Source organism: Miscanthus floridulus, chromosome 7 (assembly GCF_019320115.1).
Source record: "Miscanthus floridulus cultivar M001 chromosome 7, ASM1932011v1, whole genome shotgun sequence".
Classification (NCBI taxonomy): Eukaryota; Viridiplantae; Streptophyta; class Magnoliopsida; order Poales; family Poaceae; genus Miscanthus; species Miscanthus floridulus.
The window spans coordinates 131707109-131724801 of NC_089586.1; the positions used below are offsets into that span (position 1 = coordinate 131707109).

The 17693-nt window shown below is 43.1% G+C and overlaps 1 protein-coding gene and 1 long non-coding RNA gene across 3 annotated transcripts; one reads left to right on the top strand and one right to left on the bottom strand.

Annotated features, from left to right (window-relative positions):
• Positions 1–852: 852 nt before the first annotated feature.
• Positions 853–2040, top strand: LOC136464836 (uncharacterized). Of its 2 annotated transcripts, XR_010761283.1 has the most exons (4): positions 864–880; positions 974–1034; positions 1130–1584; positions 1676–2040. It is a non-coding gene; the product is annotated as an uncharacterized lncRNA (long non-coding RNA). The 2 variants fall into 2 exon arrangements; XR_010761282.1 differs by having other exon boundaries at positions 853–880; positions 974–1584.
• A 710-nt stretch (positions 2041–2750) lies between these two features.
• On the bottom strand, positions 2751–17658 carry LOC136468014 (transcriptional corepressor LEUNIG_HOMOLOG-like). Its single transcript, XM_066466866.1, has 18 exons — positions 17325–17658; positions 17174–17206; positions 16993–17090; positions 13682–13791; positions 13308–13597; positions 13118–13193; positions 12905–13016; positions 8018–8067; positions 7627–7929; positions 7423–7518; positions 5757–5972; positions 5531–5672; positions 5354–5463; positions 5095–5244; positions 4523–4678; positions 4299–4415; positions 3852–4049; positions 2751–3261 (listed from the first exon to the last, which is right to left on the bottom strand). The coding sequence occupies exons 2-18, from the start codon at positions 17203–17205 to the stop codon at positions 3118–3120; spliced, it is 2400 nt and encodes a 799-aa protein (XP_066322963.1). The 5' UTR covers position 17206; positions 17325–17658; the 3' UTR covers positions 2751–3117.
• Between the last annotated feature and the right edge of the window lie 35 nt (positions 17659–17693).

The following is a 17693-nucleotide window of genomic DNA, read 5'->3' on the forward strand; positions in this document are numbered from 1 at the left end:
CCTGTTGTACATGTTAGTGTTATACCATAAACACTGCTGCACCCCTAAACAGTGTTCAGACATTATATTTTCGATTAGATAGCAAAGAAAAGGTGAAAAGAAGCTTGAGTGTGCAGCGATTTGATAGGTTAAGAGCCTCATCACGTTTTATTTGTTCTCCATGAGCAGGACAATTTAGGTCTCAAGTTTTCAACAAATATATTGGCGATAGCGATCTCTTTACAGGGAATTATAATAGTTCAGTCTCGGTGTCCATGTATATGTTGTGACGTCAGATCTATCTATTTTTTTCCACACCTACTGCTTTTTGTGCTGCTGCTCTCCTAGACCGAGTAGTCTCTTTTACACCGGCAGAAGAAAATAGTACTATTGTTCGAATCTGCAGCCCCTCTCATCAAGCGCTAGGTTTGTTCAAATTTTCTACTTCACAGATAACTGTGTCCCATCTCGAACCCCCAGCACCCTTTAGGCTTCATTTGCACATATTTTGTTACTTTTTTCTTGGAAGCAAAAGCGTCATTCTCTAATATCTGTATCTGTAGACATTATCACTCTATCACTGTTTCTCAGCTACCTGATGCCCTGCTATAGTGCCTATTCTTTTCAGGTTGTATTCTTATAGAGATGTTGTGCATGTGCACTTCAGCTATAGGTATTCATTGCCAAACTGTCCACATGTTGCTTGTTAGATATTCATTGCAGTACTATATTGCACTGTTCCCTTCTTGTTGGTTGCTTTCTTCAGAAACAAATTAGTACTGGATGGTTTACACTATTCTTTGTACTTACCTAAATCTATTACATGAATATTTTAGGGATGCTTCTACTTAAATTTGGCACACATGTTCATACAAAACTGTGGTAAAAAAAAGGCTTCCAGGTATGTACCATTGATCATGTTTCAGTTTAGAGAAAAAAAAAGTGTTCTACTTGCTATTAGATATTAACCTACATTGCTACCTGCGTCATTTAGCCAATTCAGGTCATCTTCGATGGCGTCAATTCGATATTCCATTGCAATGTGACATAATGAGGTCTGAGTTTCAGCCATGCTCATTTTTTTTTACCTATGGTAACACGTCACATATCCTCCTTCCCTTTAATTTAAATTACTGCTATTGGTTCACAGACCATTAGCTACATGGTATATAGGTGCCCCAAGACCAAAAAAAAAGGTATTTGGTCCTTACTGTTGGTTTTATTTCCATACCTCTGTAGAAAAATGTCTGGTACAATATATTTTTAAATCTTCGTTTATCAAGTTTTTGCTTGGTGTAGACCACAATATATGATTCAGTTTGTCTTCAAAAATGCTGCACACTTTACTTGGCGACTATATCGTTCATGTGCATGTGCGAGCCGAATTGTAGAATGAAAAACTATTTCAGGTATATACTAATTTATATTTTTCTGTAATTCTTAGGCCATTAAAAAATAATCATAATTTGGATATATTTGGATCACAATTTGTGGCCCAGCTAGCTGTTGGGACCAACACCGGTGTGCCATGGGTAATGTGCAAGCACGATGGAGCCCCAGATCCTGTAATATGATCGGTTGTGCGCTACTCCTGCACCTTCAACGGTGGTCTCACTGCCTGGTGTCAAATACCTGAATTTGTTATGTGCGGCTTAATTGTTTTTAGTTCTTACTTTCTGTGAACTGATCATTGCAGATCGACACCTGCAACACCTTCTACTGCGACTACTTCACACCAAACTAGAGGCACAGGTTGACGCGCCGCAATCACAGAAAACCATCAACACACACCGTCACCTGCTTGGCCTCCACGAGCCACAGCCCAGAAAAGGTCAGCTTCACAAATTCTAATGGACCTGATCACCTGTTCCTATAAAGCTACGAAGGATTCCAGTCCGCCCCAACGAAAGGTCCTGTGAAAAAACAGTTGTTCCTAAGCCCGTAGTTTCTATATTAGGCAGCCTATCATAGCTTCAGTTACAATTACTTAACTACGGGTGTGTAATTCAGAAAGAAAAAAAAAAACTTGCCAGTTCGTTTGTGTCGTGTCTGAAAACTGCAAACGAGTTACTGATGTACTATGCAGGAAACTGAATGTGCATCGGTTGGCTTTTCTACCTTATTACACCACGTATTGGCCCCGCTTCGCTGAAAAAAAGATAAAACACTGTTCCGACTGATTTGTTGAGAGAAAAACACTGTTCCGGCTAAAAAAACAAACTAAAAAGTACGGATTATAAGAGAAACGAACGGTGCCAATGGCAATTGCGCACGCCCTCCACTAGTCTATATCTAAAAGCAGTGGGCTCAGATGTTGTGCATTGATCTCACACATATAATACTCTATATCAGTGGGCGGATAAATACAAGCAGCAAGAAAAACAATTATGTATCCATGGAAACAAAGCATTTTTTTTAAAAAAAAAGAAAGAAAGAAAATCCTGTTCATTGTGCATTGCAAACATGCAACCAGAATACGACTGCACGAGAATGCTCACACCATCACCTTGCAATTGGGCCTGTACACAGTACACCTGTATGACATGTCAGCACAATTACACCAGTATGACATGTCAGCACAATTATCCTCTTTTCTGAAAAGACACATCCTTCCTAAGAGACACCATCATTCTTTCTCCATTCGTCGTGAATCAAAATTTGCAATTAGGAGGCACGCATTACAACAGTCCGATTACACCAGTGCATCATTCAAGCCGATCAAACACACTGCAGCAACTAGCAACAAGACGCGACTTCCCAACCAACCGCCAGATGCCAATCGCAGCGAGTTCCAATTAAAAACAGCGAATGTTAAAAGGTTACATATGATAACGGCGTAAACAAAAATAAAACAGGTGGCCACCTTTTCAGCCAATGTTCTATTCTTCTTTCTTGTTTCTGAGCTACACAAACAGCCTATCAGGATAAATACAACCCATCAACAAACTCACTGCTCTTGGACAGCTGAACCGCGACAGGCAACCAGCTAATTACTACTCTTCCTTATTGGCCTGAGTATGAGTACACAGCACAATCGCCCACGACACCCAAGCTCACCCCCATTTTATGCCTCAGCCGGAGAAATATCACTTGCCCGGGAAAAAAAGCTACCTAGATGCATCATAATTGTTGTTATTGTTATTTCCACACCTTGACAGAATTGTCATGGCTCGCAGAAGCTACCATCCCTGTGACTGGTGACTGCGCCAGCGCCGCGATTAGACCTTCATGAGCTTGTACTGTTAGGCTCTGGTTCTTCACCATGTTCCAAACCTCGAGAGACTGCATCATCAGCATTTTAATGAGAAACTTCCACAAAAATTACAGATCCAGTCCCTTGAGAAGGTAAAGTACTATTGCTAACAGAACTTGACACCAAGGGCACACTAATAAGCTCCTAATTGCATCTCTTTCTTTAATAGTTCCCTCTGAATATCTCGTTTCAACTCCATTATTTAGTAAGTGTATCAGGTTCTAAGTTTTCTAGGCAATTTAACCTCATCCGTTCAAGTTTTAGTGTTTTACCCTTCATCAATTCTATCATTAACTAACTTCCTTTAGCATCTCTCATTTCCCAACTGCACTTTATATACAGGATTAAATTAACTTTCTGCAGGATGGACCTTTCACCTATCACCTTAATTCCTGTGCCCCATTCTAAAACACCACACACATTTGTGGTGAGGGAGTAGGAATAAGCTGCTTTCCAATATCAAGTGTATTGGATTATGTATATTCTTGTCAATAAAGTTGAGGCAAAAATGACCAAGACATCTTAGGATAGACAAGTTTTGGTACCAAAATACAGCATCATACACTTCCTCGTAAAAGTTGTTTGATGGAAATACATTCAATAGACAAGCCATAGTTACCTGGTAGCCTCCAATAACCAAGAGATCGGAATAGCTCGGGTGGAACACGCAAGAATGGAACTTGTTTCCATTGGAGCTAAGCTCATGAATGCACTCCCCTGATGATATTGACCAAACCTTAACTAGGTCCTGACTTACAGATGCAATATATTCCCCATTGTTGTCCCAGCACACTGACTGCACATCAGTGTTATGGCCCTGAGATTACAAATCAAGTACTTCAGGTTCACGTCTATTAAAAACACTACTAGTATGTCCAGAAAAAAAGAGCTTCACTACTCCAACACGCCGAAGAAGAAAAAAGTGCATGTCGCGCAGTTATAACTTATAACTGCAGTATGCCGAGGAATTTGAGATGTGCGCATGTGCAGGGTGCAAGTGAAGGAAATGTAGCAAGGGGACTTTTCAAACAAAAATAGAGGATATGCTGGTATTCAAGGACAGAACCTGTAGCGTGTATTTTTTCCCATGCGTCTCAATATCAAATATGGAAACCACGTTTTCAGCAGCTGCGGCTAAAAACTGTCCAACATGAGGTTGAAACCGAACTTGGGCGCTACCACCCTGTACAAAGAAGGCAGAATTGGACAAAAGTACGAGTTACTAAGTCCGTAGACTCTTTTTGCACACACATTCATGAAACTTCAAAGAGTAGAAGGAATATAAGCAACCTTTATGGCACGCAAACATGTAGGTTGGCTCACATTCCAGTACCGGATTTCACCGCTGGTGTCACAAGAGCACAGAAGGTCTGTTTTCTTTGGATGAAAATCTAATGATGTGACCTGGCCGTTGTGCCCAGTGAACGTATGCAGACAGAATCCAGGCTGCAAAACATGTAAGCATAAGAAATGATGTAATACAAGTGCATAGAAAGAAGCTGAGGTTAAGGTTCAAGTTTAGTAACACAGATGGCACAGTTCACCCAATACATTGATGCGTTTAACTAGGATTTTCATAGTATAACACAATTTGCAGATCAAGACACAAAAAGGAAAAAATATACTATTTACATGCCAATTCAATCATGTCATAGTTGGGCCTTGCTACATTTTGAGACATGGTGACAATATGGACAAGTATAACTAGATTTGCAGCCATGAATACTAAAAGGAAACACTCGATATCTTAATAGCGTGCAGGTGCAGTAGTGAAGTTGCAATAGGATAATGGTGACATTACTATAGGAGGGATAATAGCATATATCTACAATCCCTATAATGGACAAGCAAACATAACTTACATCGGCAGCATTCCATAGTTTAATAGTTCTATCAAAGGAAGATGTTGCCAGCTGACTAGAGTTAGGCCTGAAACGAACATCAGTGATAATAAGGCCATGCTCTTCTGGCGTATACTGTGTCTGGAAATTTTCCATGTTCCAAAGTACAGCCTACAACAAATGAACAAAAATATAGTACGTCAGTCTCAGAAATATCAGAGGCTCCATAAAAACGTGCCACTTGGAACAAAAATCATAATGTAAGACAGTTTTTTCATACCTTCTTTTCATGTCCTGCACTAGCCAAAATCTTGCCGTCTGAAGAGAAGTGGCAGCAAACAATTTTGTTGTTGCTTGTGCGCCAACAGTTCACTTCACTGAAAGTAAAACCTAGAAACAAATGGACACGTCATTTGATGTTTGAATTTTGTTAGGAAAGAAACATAAAAAATATTACCTTTCGAAGTGGCTGGGTTAGGCTCTGCAGGACTTCTTTTGAGTGCCGCAAAAATATCCCGGGGATCTCCATCATCATTGGATAAGAAGGATTCAACATTATCATCCAAAGAGCCCACATCACCAAATTGCTCAAGGTCATCCTGTCACATACAACAATTGTATTACCCATCTATGTAGCATATAATAATCACTATATACTTTAAATGGAGAGTAAAAGCTGTAACCATTTGATTTGAAGAGGAGGCAAGTCCAGTTCCATCCGCACCATAGATCATTAAGTTCTTTGGAACGTGGCACATATTACCACCCATTCCAAGTCCATCCCCAGGCGTATGTGTGGATGGTGTAGATGGTGGGGAGTTGGCAGGACCCACAGTGTTTCCTGTACCAGTACTATTTGCTGGTCCTGAAGAAGTAGGCTGCTTTCTTTTTCTATTGTTCTGGAAATAACAAATAATTACAGAACAAGGAGGTATAAGGTCAATGGCAAGCATATCGGTTCTTAAGAACAAATTTGTAGTAACTCATGCAGTGAAATAAAGAAAAGGGTAAATAGCCGACTATTCAGCTTTAGTTGCCAGGGATCATATAGTATGCACCAACCAAACAACAACAACAACAACAACAAAGCCTTTTAGTCCCAAGCAAGTTGGGGTAGGCTAGAGTTGAAACCCAACATGAGCCCCTAGTCACGGTTCAGGCAATGCACCAACCAAAGAAAACAAATTCTTTCTTACAGGTTTACAGTATGCAAATTTACATATCATAATTTCAAATTTGGTCTCCAATGTACGAAAAAGACAAGTTATGTCAACTTATTTGGACAAAAAGACCTCAAATATATGCAAAGGCAGAAAATATTGCAAATAACATGTGGCATATGATGTTCTAACAGTAAGCTAATTTTAACTTTCAAAGCCATGGAGTTCATCGCAGAAGCAGAAACAGGGGGCAGGGCATTCCAAACAACACCCCAGCTGATCGCACCAACTTTTATCATATTGTACTATATTAGAATACGATGAATATATGCATGATAATGTAATCACGGAATTTTTTTATCATTAATTCGCCGAGAGCTTTAACCCCATTGTCACTGATTTATAGTTTCATCACTGGCAGGATTTGCGTAATTGCAATAATTTAGCATCCAAACTTCATATTCCATTGAATCTGATGCCACCAGCACTGTTCTTTACACATCACTGTGTGACATTCCCTTTTGGCATCATTTTTTCAAGAAAACTATTGCTTCCTCCATGAAAGATCTCATGTCATTTCAGCATCTTAATAAGAACCCTTCCTAAGATGTGCACATCACCATCCATCATCTAGTTTTCTTCTAAGGCTTCCTCAGATAAACATATCAGTCCCACTGTGCACTCTATAATTTATATTTAAGTACCTTTAATTTGTTGATAGAAGAGCAACAATAGATGCATAACGACACACTATTGTTGGGCAAATTTAAAGATTCAGATCAACAGGGGAAAGCCCATAGTTCAAGAATAGAACAGGAAGCCATAGGTTTGGCATACTTTCAGGGTGTGTTTGGTTGAGCTGTGGCTGTGGGAAAAAGCTGCTGTGAGCTGTGAGCTGTGGGAAAGCTGTTGTGGGCTGTGAGCTGTAGAAAAGCTGAAAGCTGTTTGGTTAAACAAGTATAAAATATACCTTCTATCTCTATCTCTCTTGAAACAACTATGGAAGAGCTTTTTATTCCACCAATTTCGAAAAGCAAAAAGCCAAAAGCCAAAAGCAGGGTCAAAACAGCTTTCAAAAATGTACTACGGAAAAGTAGCTGCTTCTGAAAAAGCAACCCCTTTGGTTGGGCTTTTGGCTTTTCGGGCCAAAAGCCAAAGCCAAAAGCCCAACCAAACGGACCCTCAGTACCTGCTGCATTTGTTGTTGCTGGCTCTGTTGCTGCTGCTGGTTCTGCTGCTGCTGTTGAAGCTGTTCCTGGGGTTGCTGTGAAGATGTCTGCTGCATCTGAATAGTTTTCAGATATAGTAAGATACTAACAAACTAGAGCCAGAGAATGTACAAACTTAAGAGAAAACTCTAAGCAACGGAAGGACACATCTACAGCAATCCAACCTTCATGAGATACTCTTGATCTGGTCTGACTTTGGGTGAACTGGATTGAATAGGGGAACTAATACACCCATCAGTTCCTGCAGGTTGACCATCTTTACCATTCAACCCACCCCTGGTCAACGCTGTAAGTCTGCGGGGATCAATATCCCCATAATTAGTTGAGTTGCCAAGGTTCCCTTGTGCTTGGGCCTGTGCTAAGTATTGTTGCTGCTGCTGTGGGGACATAAGTTGGAACTGTGACTGTGTTGAAAGAAACGGCTTCTGCATTTGAGCACCCAAATTCGGCCTTAATTGATCAATTCCCTGTAAGATGGTAGCATGGATATTCATAGGTGGTCAGGTTCCAAAACAAAATATGAGCTCACAAGGTAACATTTTTTTCGCAGCTTACAGTTAATGGCCAGCCCTTCAATGGTAAACCGCTCACACCTTGGTTCAGTCCTGTTCAAAATATGAGGTATTAAAAAGAAGGAAACAGAAAGAATGTGATGTTCTTGAAATGAATCAGTCACATCATAAACTGATTAACCAAAAGAAGAACCACTGTAGCGAGCTATCCATTACTTGCCCATATATCCATCTGTTACAACATAGCACTGGTATGGCACAATCTATGCCATCAAAAGTTAATACAACAACAACAACAAAGACTTACTCCCAACTCCCCATTAAGTTGGGGCTAGGGATGAAACCTAACAAAAGACAGAAAAGAGGATAACAACAACAACAACAACAACAACAACAACAACAACAACATAGCCTTTCGGTCCCAAGCAAGTTGGGGTAGCCTAGAGTTGAAACCCACCAAGAGCCCCAAGTCACGGTTCAGGCACTTCAATAGCTGCTTTCCAAGTACTCCTATTCAAACAAAGATCTCTAGGTATATCCCAAGCTTTCAAATCTCTTTTTATTGCCTCCCCCCCATGTCAATTTCGGTCTTCCTCTACCTCTCCTCATATTATTAGCTTGGCTTAGGACTCCACAATACACTGGTGCCTCTGGAGGTCTCCTTTGGACATGGCCAAACCACCTCAACCGATGTTGGACAAGCTTTTCTTCAATTGATGCTACCTCTAGGCGATCACGTATATCATCGTTCCGAACTCGGTCCATTCTTGTGTGACCGCAAATCCATCGCAACATACGCATTTCTGCAACACTCAGTTGTTGAACATGTCGAATCTTTGTAGGCCAACATTCTACTCCATACAACATAGCCGGTCTAATCGCCGTTCTATAGAACTTGCCTTTTAGCTTTTGTGGTACCCTTTTGTCACAGAGAATGCCAGAAGCTTGTCGCCACTTGATCCACCCTGCTTTGATTCTATGGCTAACGTCCGCATCAATATCTCTATCCCTCTGTAGCATCGATCCCAGATACCAAAAGGTATCCTTCGTAGGCACTACTTGACCTTCCAAACTCACATCTCCCTCCTCCTGTACAACTCCGCCAAAGTTGCATCTCATGTATTCGGTTTTAGTTCTGCTCAATCTAAAACCTTTAGACTCAAGGGTCTGCCGCCATAACTCTAGTTTCCTATTTACTCCCGCCTGGCTTTCGTCCACTAACACTACATCATCAGCGATCAACCCAGAAAAGAGGATAAAACGCTAAAAAAACAATGTATCAACAACAGCAAGGATAAGTGTATTCTGCAAAGCCAAGCCACAGAGATATCAGATTATTGTCCTCTGTTGCTGGGGCTTAGAGAAGTGATACAAGGCAAGAGAAAGTTTCACTTCGACAGTTTTTGGTCTAAACTTGATGGGTTTCATGAAACTGTGCAGAACTAACTCGTGGTCAGCACGGGTGCAAGCCACCTGTCCGCTCAAGCGCATATTGGTCAAGCTCAAAAGGCTAGCACGGGCGCTCCAATCTTGGAGCCACAAGCAGGTCGGCCATATCAACTCTCAGCTTGGATTCGCCCGGGAAATTGTACACCTGTTAGAGATCGCACAAGATCATCGCTCCCTTAATCAGGAGGAAGATTGGTTGAGGCGCAAAGCCAAGCGGCATTGCCTAGTCCTTGCTTCGCTTGAGCGAACGGTTGCACGTCTCTGCTCGCGAATCAGGTTCCTTAAAGATGGTGACGCTCACACGGCATATTCCATAAACATGCTGGGTTTCGGAAACACAAGAATTTTATACCAAAACTCATGGATGGTGATCAGGTTGTGACCAGTCAAGAAGGAAAGGAAGAATTACTATTTAATTATTTTGATGGCCTCCTCGGTACAGCCCTGCCGCGTACCACCACTCTTGATCTCTCTTTCTTCCATAGAGAAGGCACTGATCTCTCAGCCTTAGATGTCACTTTCACGGAAGAAGTTTGGGACACCATCAAAGCTTTGCCGGCAGATCATGCACCTGGTCCAGACAGGTTTACAAGAAGATTCTACAAAGCATGCTGGCAGATCATCAAATCAGACTTCATGGCCGCCATCATCACGTTACAGCATGGAGATGACAGAAAATTATGGCTACTGAACTCAGCTTATCTCACCTTAATTGCAAAGGAGGAGGAGGCCCTCACAGCCAAGGACTTCCGACCAATCAGTTTAGTCCATAGCTTTGCTAAGCTAGTGACCAAGATAATGGCTACCGGTTGGCCCCTTTCTTGGTTTCTTTGGTGTCTTCCAATCAGAGCGCGTTTGTCCGTGGTCGCTGCATTCATGACAACTACATTCTAGTACAGCAAAACATCAAGCTGCTCCATAAACAAAAGGTACCAAGTCTATTCTTAAAGCTCGACATATCGAAAGCATTCGACTCGGTATCTTGGGCATTTCTGATGGAGGTTCTTGCACACTTGGGTTTTGGTCCAATATATGGCAAAATCTCATCTCTAATCTGCTGCGCATTGCATACACGTAGATTTTAGTAAATGGCCAACCTGGGGAGGAATTAAGGCACCAACGTGGGCTAAGATAAGGGGATCCCCTTTCTCCCATGCTTTTTATCTTGGTTATGGATGTCTTGAATAGCTTGTTTACCAAGGCAGGAGAAATTGGATTGCTGCAGCCACTTGCTCGACACAACGCGAGCCAAACCATCTCATTGTATGCTGACGATGTGGCGCTTTTTATCAAACCAGCAGAGGTTGAAATGAGTTTGACTATGGAGATACTTAGCAAATTTGGGGAAGCTTCGGGTCTCCAAACTAATCTTCAGAAAAGTTGTGCTATTCCCATTAGATGCGAGCAGCCGGTGGTGGACAACATCAGTACGTATATGCCTTGTACACCAGCTCAGTTCCCTTGTACATACTTGGGTCTGCCAATTTCGGATAGGAAGTTGAGAAAGACCGACTTGCTTCCTTGGATAGAGAAGATTGGGGATAGGTTGCCAGGATGGCAAGCAACACTCATGAACACAGCTGGCAGGATTACTTGGGTTCGTTTTGTGTTGTCTGCAATTCCTATCTATGTGCTCATTGCCATCGAAGTGCCCAAATGGTTTATCAAGGCAGTGGACAAGCTTCGAAGAGCATACTTATGGAAAGGTCGCAAGCAGATCAATGGCGGAAGTTGTCTGGTAGCTTGGGAAAAGGTTCAGCGGCCACTTGACCTTGGGTGTCCTTAATCTTCGAGTACATGAGCTGGGCACTACAAATGTGCTGGCTGTGGTTCACAAAGACAGATCCTGGGCAGGACTTGAAATCCTGGTTCATCCCAATGCGGTGGCACTCTTTTCTATTGCCCTGATCTCTCATGTGGGCAATAGAAACAGTACCTTTTTCTAGACAGACAGGTGGCTTTTTGGATGCTGCATCAGGGACATTGCACCTAGTGTGTTCTCTGCAGTGCCTCGGAAATTTTTGAAACGGTCGGTGACTGAAGCTTTTCAAGAACAACGTTGGACAAGGGATGTAGAAGGAGGTCTGTCGGTGATTGGACTGTTTGAGTATTTTCAGTTGTGGAACATCATACAAGATTTCTTGCTGACCACAACTGAAGACACACACAGTTGGAGATTTGAGAGCTCGGGATTTTTCTCATCCAGATCAGCATATCGGGCTTTCTTTAATGGGTCGATCGCCTTTGAGCCATGGCGACGCATCTGGAAATCTTGAGTCCTGGCCAAGTGTAAAGTTTTTATCTGGTTGGCAGTTCGAAACAGATGTTGGACAGCTGATCGATTGGCCAAACGAAATCTGCCGCATCCGAGTCTTTGCCCATTGTGTGATCAAGCCGAAGAAACCATTCAGCACCTATTAACATCCTGTGTCTTCGCACGCGAGTTCTGGTTCAGAATTCTGTCACCAGTAGGTTTCCATAGGTACGTGCCAGACAACAGGGACCAAGAGTTCACAGGCACGTCGAGAAAAGCAGCTAAGCGAGTATCCAAAGAAAAGAAGAAAGGTTTCAACACTTTGATCATCCTGGGGGCGTAGCTGCTCTGGAAACACAGGAATGCTTGTGTATTCGAAGGAGCCAGCCCGAGCATGAATGGTTTGCTTCGCTCCTTTGATGATGAGCACCATCTATGGCATCTCGCAGGGGCACGGAAACTTGGTGCTTTAGGTCAGGAAGTGGCGACAAGCTAGCTGCTGTCGATAGTTTGTGTGTTGTGGGTCAGGTCCTACCGTGTGTTTGTGTTTTAGTGACCTAGGCCTTGTTGTAACTCAGCACGCCCACAGCTCGGGCCAGAGTGGGGGGAGGCTTTTTGTATGTGTCCGTTTTTTCCTCTCTTAATGCAATGATACGCAGCTCTCCTGCGTATTTGAGAAGGAAAAAAAGCTAGAGGGGCATAGTCCAGGAATGTGGATTGCTGAGTTACAAACACTTGTCAGGATCCTATTACAGTGTAAGAATGACAGGACAACAGGACTGTAGTTCAATGAGAAATGCAACCAACTTTGCAATATAAATTTGCAAAAGAAAAAGAAAAAAAGAAAACTGATATTATTTTAGAACTGTAAAAAAGTTGTGTTTCTTGCATCCAAAGCAATTAAACTTTTACCATCGATACAAAATTTATATATTGAGACTGAACATTTCAAAATGATGAGTGAGATTTATCTCCAACAGCAACTACATAATATTACAGTTTTGTTGTACTTTCTAATTATATTAGGATAGAAACTATCGCTCAAAGCTACACTTGGGGGACCAAGACAATGTTCATAACCAACTTGTTTCATCATTTGCAACTAGAGGGAGTATGTATCCGCAGGCAGCAGCAGTAAAGGACAGGTGTTCTAAAGAAGTGCCTTTATAGTGAGTGCTAGTTTGGCAACACAGGAGGAACTCACAAGAAACAAGGGAAAGGGCGCACCTGCACCACTCAATCCAGGTTTAGGCTGAATTATTCCCTGTCCATACAACGATGATGGATCCATGGGTAAAGATCTCTGGGGTACTCCCATGTTACCTTCACTCTTAATATCCTGTTAGAAGTTAGAACATTCAGGTTATCAGTGCATACATTTAGTGAACTAGTGTAAGAAATTGCAGAGTGGATAGACACATGGTGGAACCAATAACCTACAATCGTTTGCTGATTCCGAGCCTGGATTTGCTGCAGAGTTGTAGACACATTTCCAGGAGTCCCTGGAACTAATTGCCTAATTCCACAAAAACAATAAGTTCAGTGAGTACCGCAAATGTTTCAGTTCTAACCATCTTTCTTTTTCCTTTTATAGAAGTGTTTAAGAGAAAAATGGGGGTTGGTGGAGCACCCTGCATGGTTTGTTGCTGACTTGAGAAGAGCCATTCTACTAGCTTCAATGAGTTGTGATCCCTCTGACTCCATTGAATGTGGGTGCTTCAAGCGCTCTTCATACATCTTGGCAGCTAAGACACTAGCTGTTGGCCCCAAAATGCCATCAGAGTTTAAAGCATTTATTGGACCATTAAGTGAAGGATGATTCGCATTAGTTCGCTGAAGTTGAGCATGTCTTTGCTGCATGAGTTGCAATTGTTGCATCTTCATCTGCTGCTGGTGCTCTCTTGCTTTTATTTGCTGTGCCTATCTCCAACAGAACAGAGATTCACACTCGGTGAGATTAAGAAAAACAAGAGGTGCATTATAAATTAAGAAATCCCAAGCTACCTCTAGGTATGCCACTGCAACTTCAGAATGCTTTTCATTTGTCCTTGCGATGAATATATCCCAAAAGACAGACCACCACTCAAAGAGAAACCCTCCAGGAGCATCAATTGCTGCATCACAATTCACAAGTCAAGCTCATACTTATGATGGATCCCCTGGGCAAACAAACTAATGGAGGGAAATAGTTAAAAAAAATATCACACGGATGCATGTGATCTTGGAATGGGTAGGCATCTGTCACATATATCATCGTTTCATACTCAGTCTTTCACTCCTTACCATAGTTTGAGATCTTTACAAGATAGCATCTTTTAGATACTAGGAATGAAGATTCTAAACTCCTAATGTAACAGCAGTTGTACCAATTACCCTTTTCTAATATCCTGTCTTTCGTAAGCTAGAAGTCTATCTGGGACTTAAGTGGCTATGGTACATTGGTACCTTTTTCTCGAACAGGCAGGAGAGCTATGTATTATTATATTAAGAAAAATGGTACATTGGTACTATTTCGATAAATATTTCATAAGGATATTTACAACAATTTCGAAACTGGACCTACCCTATTTGCTGACATTTTAGTCCTACCACGCATCTGAACAATATGCAAATTATATTGGTACTACTTGTTTGCTCAATGCATGTGGGCCCCTGAACATGAGGTCCGCACTTCCGATGATAACCACACTGAATCAATTATTACTTATCAAATCATAATCCATTACACAGAACAGTGGTTTCTACTGCATACTTGCATAGAAGTTACGGGGATCCAATTTTGCTACACAGCTGCAGTTTTGTTTATCAGCGATGAGTTTCGCAGTTGCGCTACAAGTGTGTCACCCAGTTACATAAAAAGATAAAAAAAATCAAAATCTATGCTTTTATAGATAAATTAGCATGTGGAAGCCTAATATTAATTTCTAATTTTGGCATGTGTGATTGTGTTGTAAAGTAAAATCCCTATATATACGGATGAAAACGGGACGGATATTTCCTGATATCCATCCATCCACAAAAAGGGCGTACTCAGTGCAGAGAGCTCCCGCTCTGTGCGGGGTCTGGGGAAGGGTGTTAGTGGCAAGCCTTACCCTCGCCTGTGCAATGCGAGGAGACCGCGACTCGAACCCAGGACCTTCCGGTCACAGGCAGTTTGACTCTACCGCTTGCACCATGCCCGCCCTTCTGATATCCATCCATCCACAACGGGTTCAAATACTAAATGGATAATCCGTATATGAATCCGGCCATTTAATATCTGTACCGTATCTGAATCTGATACTCAAAGTAAGATTTTGGATGTGGGATGGGTGTCAATATTCGACCAATGTTTTCAAGGCAGTAAGGTGAGGCGTGGCGACCGACTACCGCCTTACGCTTAAGCGACTAAGGCGTGAGGCGAGGTGACACCTTAACATCTTAAGGGAATCTTTAAAAAGCAGCTTAGAGTGGTAGATAATGAAGAAAAACGAAAAGGAAAAAGGAAAAGAAAGGAGAAGGAGCAAGAAGTAGTCAGGCCCAGCCCACCAAGCGGCCCATATACCCCTCACCTTTGACCTTCCTGCTTCATCTCTCGAACTCCCAATCCTCTCTCCAGCGCCGCCGCATCTCCCTCTCTCGTTCTCCACTACCGCTCCGCCTCCGCCCCTCTGTCTTTTGCTTCCCTCTCTCCTCCAGATGTTGCAGGTCAGCGCCGATCAGGGGAACATGGCCGCATCCCACACAGGCGGCCGCACGACTCGGCGGTGGGCGGGCAACAACTTCTCCAGTCAGCACGGGAGAACGCGTCCGCACGGGCGAGCTGCGACTTCTAGTTCCCCTCCCGCTCTCCTGCTAGTGAATCTCCCGCGCACCAACTCTCTCTCTCTCTCCCTCTGGCGCGCTCTGTTTCTCCCGCGCACCCCTTCTCTCTCAGTTTTCCCCGCGTTTCCAATCCTTCTCACGTGTTTTCCCGCCGCCCAGAACAGAGGCCTCCCCGTAAGGCGAGTCGTCTGCTGTGGCGTCCCGCGTGGAGTGCCTTGGCGATTAAGCGACGACAAAGCGACGCCTTGAAAACATTGTATTCGACGCTATCCGTATCCAACTCCAAATCCCAAAAAGAAACTATCTGTATTTGTATCCATATACGTAATAACCATTCGTATCCGGTCCAGTTTCCGCGTGGAGTGCCTTGGCGATTAAGCGACGACAAAGCGACGCCTTGAAAACATTGTATTCGACGCTATCCGTATCCAACTCCAAATCCCAAAAAGAAACTATCTGTATTTGTATCCATATACGTAATAACCATTCGTATCCGGTCCAGTTTCATCCCTAGTACGAAGGCTCCCAGTAGCTTTCCCAAAACCATATCAAGAACAAGCAATGATAGTAGTAATCCAGCTAGTTTCAACATCAGGCAAAGCTTTGACACTTGAGAAAAGCATAACATGTTGAGATAATTCAATTGAATAGCATTAGCAAATAGCAGCAGCATTTAGCTAAATCGCCACTAATAGCTTAGTCGTGAGTAGGGGCCATACAGATGCATCATGTTTGTTATATGAATGCTACTCATGCAGCTTCTGCTATGCACACATCTACAATCCATCAATACGATAACACCACCCACTTCACAAGTACTAACGCGAGCTATTATCTAAATAAATATACCTTAAACAAGCAAGCTAGACAAAGAATAGTAGCATATATAAAGTGCACTATTGCATTTGGAGTTCTAAATTTATTACATTCTCACTGAAGCACCTGTCGACAACACGACAAAAATTTTGTAAGATCACGGGTAGCATCAATTCCCGCTTCCACCAAATTCATGTGCATTAGCATGCATAAACGTAATGGCACACCGTCAATCCTCTAAACAATGGCAGCTAACGACAACCATTATCTGCCTATATAGGGAAGCAAAATCCCGCAGTTTCCCGTGAAAAGTTATGAACCCATCTCAAACTGGCTCCTCTTCAATCCTCACACCCACCATATAACTTCAGAACTTCTCTGTCTAAATTGTCACAAAGCTCTCCATACCCCTTTGAATTGACATTACCTACACACCCGTTTGGCTGAAAACCAAACTGTAGATCAGTTCAGATTCCAATCCTCTGCCCTACTTCAGCCACACATAAAAAAATCAATGGAGTATTCCATACTGAAAATTCATATCAGAGCTGAAAAACACTGCCCACTCTATCTAGTTGAAAATTCGAATTCACACCCGCAACCAATAGCTAAACTCTTGTGCACTGTCACGAACAAAACCTAACCCAGCAACAAATGCAAAAGGGCGAAGCAACAGAAGAGGAGGCAACAATTACCGACTGGATCAGCAGCAACCTTTCCCTCAGCCATGAAAGCCTTGGCCGTCGTCTGCAGGTTCCTCTTCAGCAGGTAGTCATAGATATACACGTCGAGCCTGCGCCACAAGCAACGGAATCAAACCAGAGCGAGCGAAGGAGCCAAAAATTCACACGGGGACAACACATCAAAATCGCTCACATCTTATCCGCTTCCCAGTTGCTCTGCGCCATTCTGCGACCGGCGGCGAAGCGGGACGGGACAAAGAGGCAAAACCAGCAGAAATTAGCGGCGGGGCCAGGCGATTCGGTACCAAACTCGAGCGAAAACAAGGGATCAGAGCCCACATTACCGGCTGGGCGTGATCTCGCGGCCGAGGAAGCGGGGTCACAGACGGCCTCGAGAAAATTTCCCGCGACGAGCCGCCGTGCGGGCGGCGAGCGGCGACGGGGTTCCAATGCCCGATCGGGGGTGGCCGCGTCGGCGTTCGCGGCGAGCTCGGCGGCGGAATTTGGCGGTGGGTGGAGCGCGCGCGCGCGCTACGGTGGTGTGAGCTCGCTTCCGCCCGCGCCGCTTCGGAAGAAGCGAAGAGGAGTTACTACTAGTAGAAGAAGAAGATGAGAGAGAAAGAGAGGGAGGAGAGAGAGAGAGAAAGGAATAGGCATAGACAGAGCGAAGGAGAAGAGGCATGGGTGGGGTGCGGGTGTGAGTGTGTGAGGCT

Coding starts and splice junctions, on each gene's coding strand:
- LOC136468014 (XM_066466866.1), bottom strand. CDS start 17,205: ATGGCGCAGAGCAACTGGGAAGCGGATAAGAT. Junction 17,091..17,173: donor AACTGGGAAGCGGATAAGAT/GTGAGCGATTTT, acceptor CTTGTGGCGCAG/GCTCGACGTGTATATCTATG. Junction 7,519..7,626: donor ATCAAGAGTATCTCATGAAG/GTTGGATTGCTG, acceptor AAAACTATTCAG/ATGCAGCAGACATCTTCACA.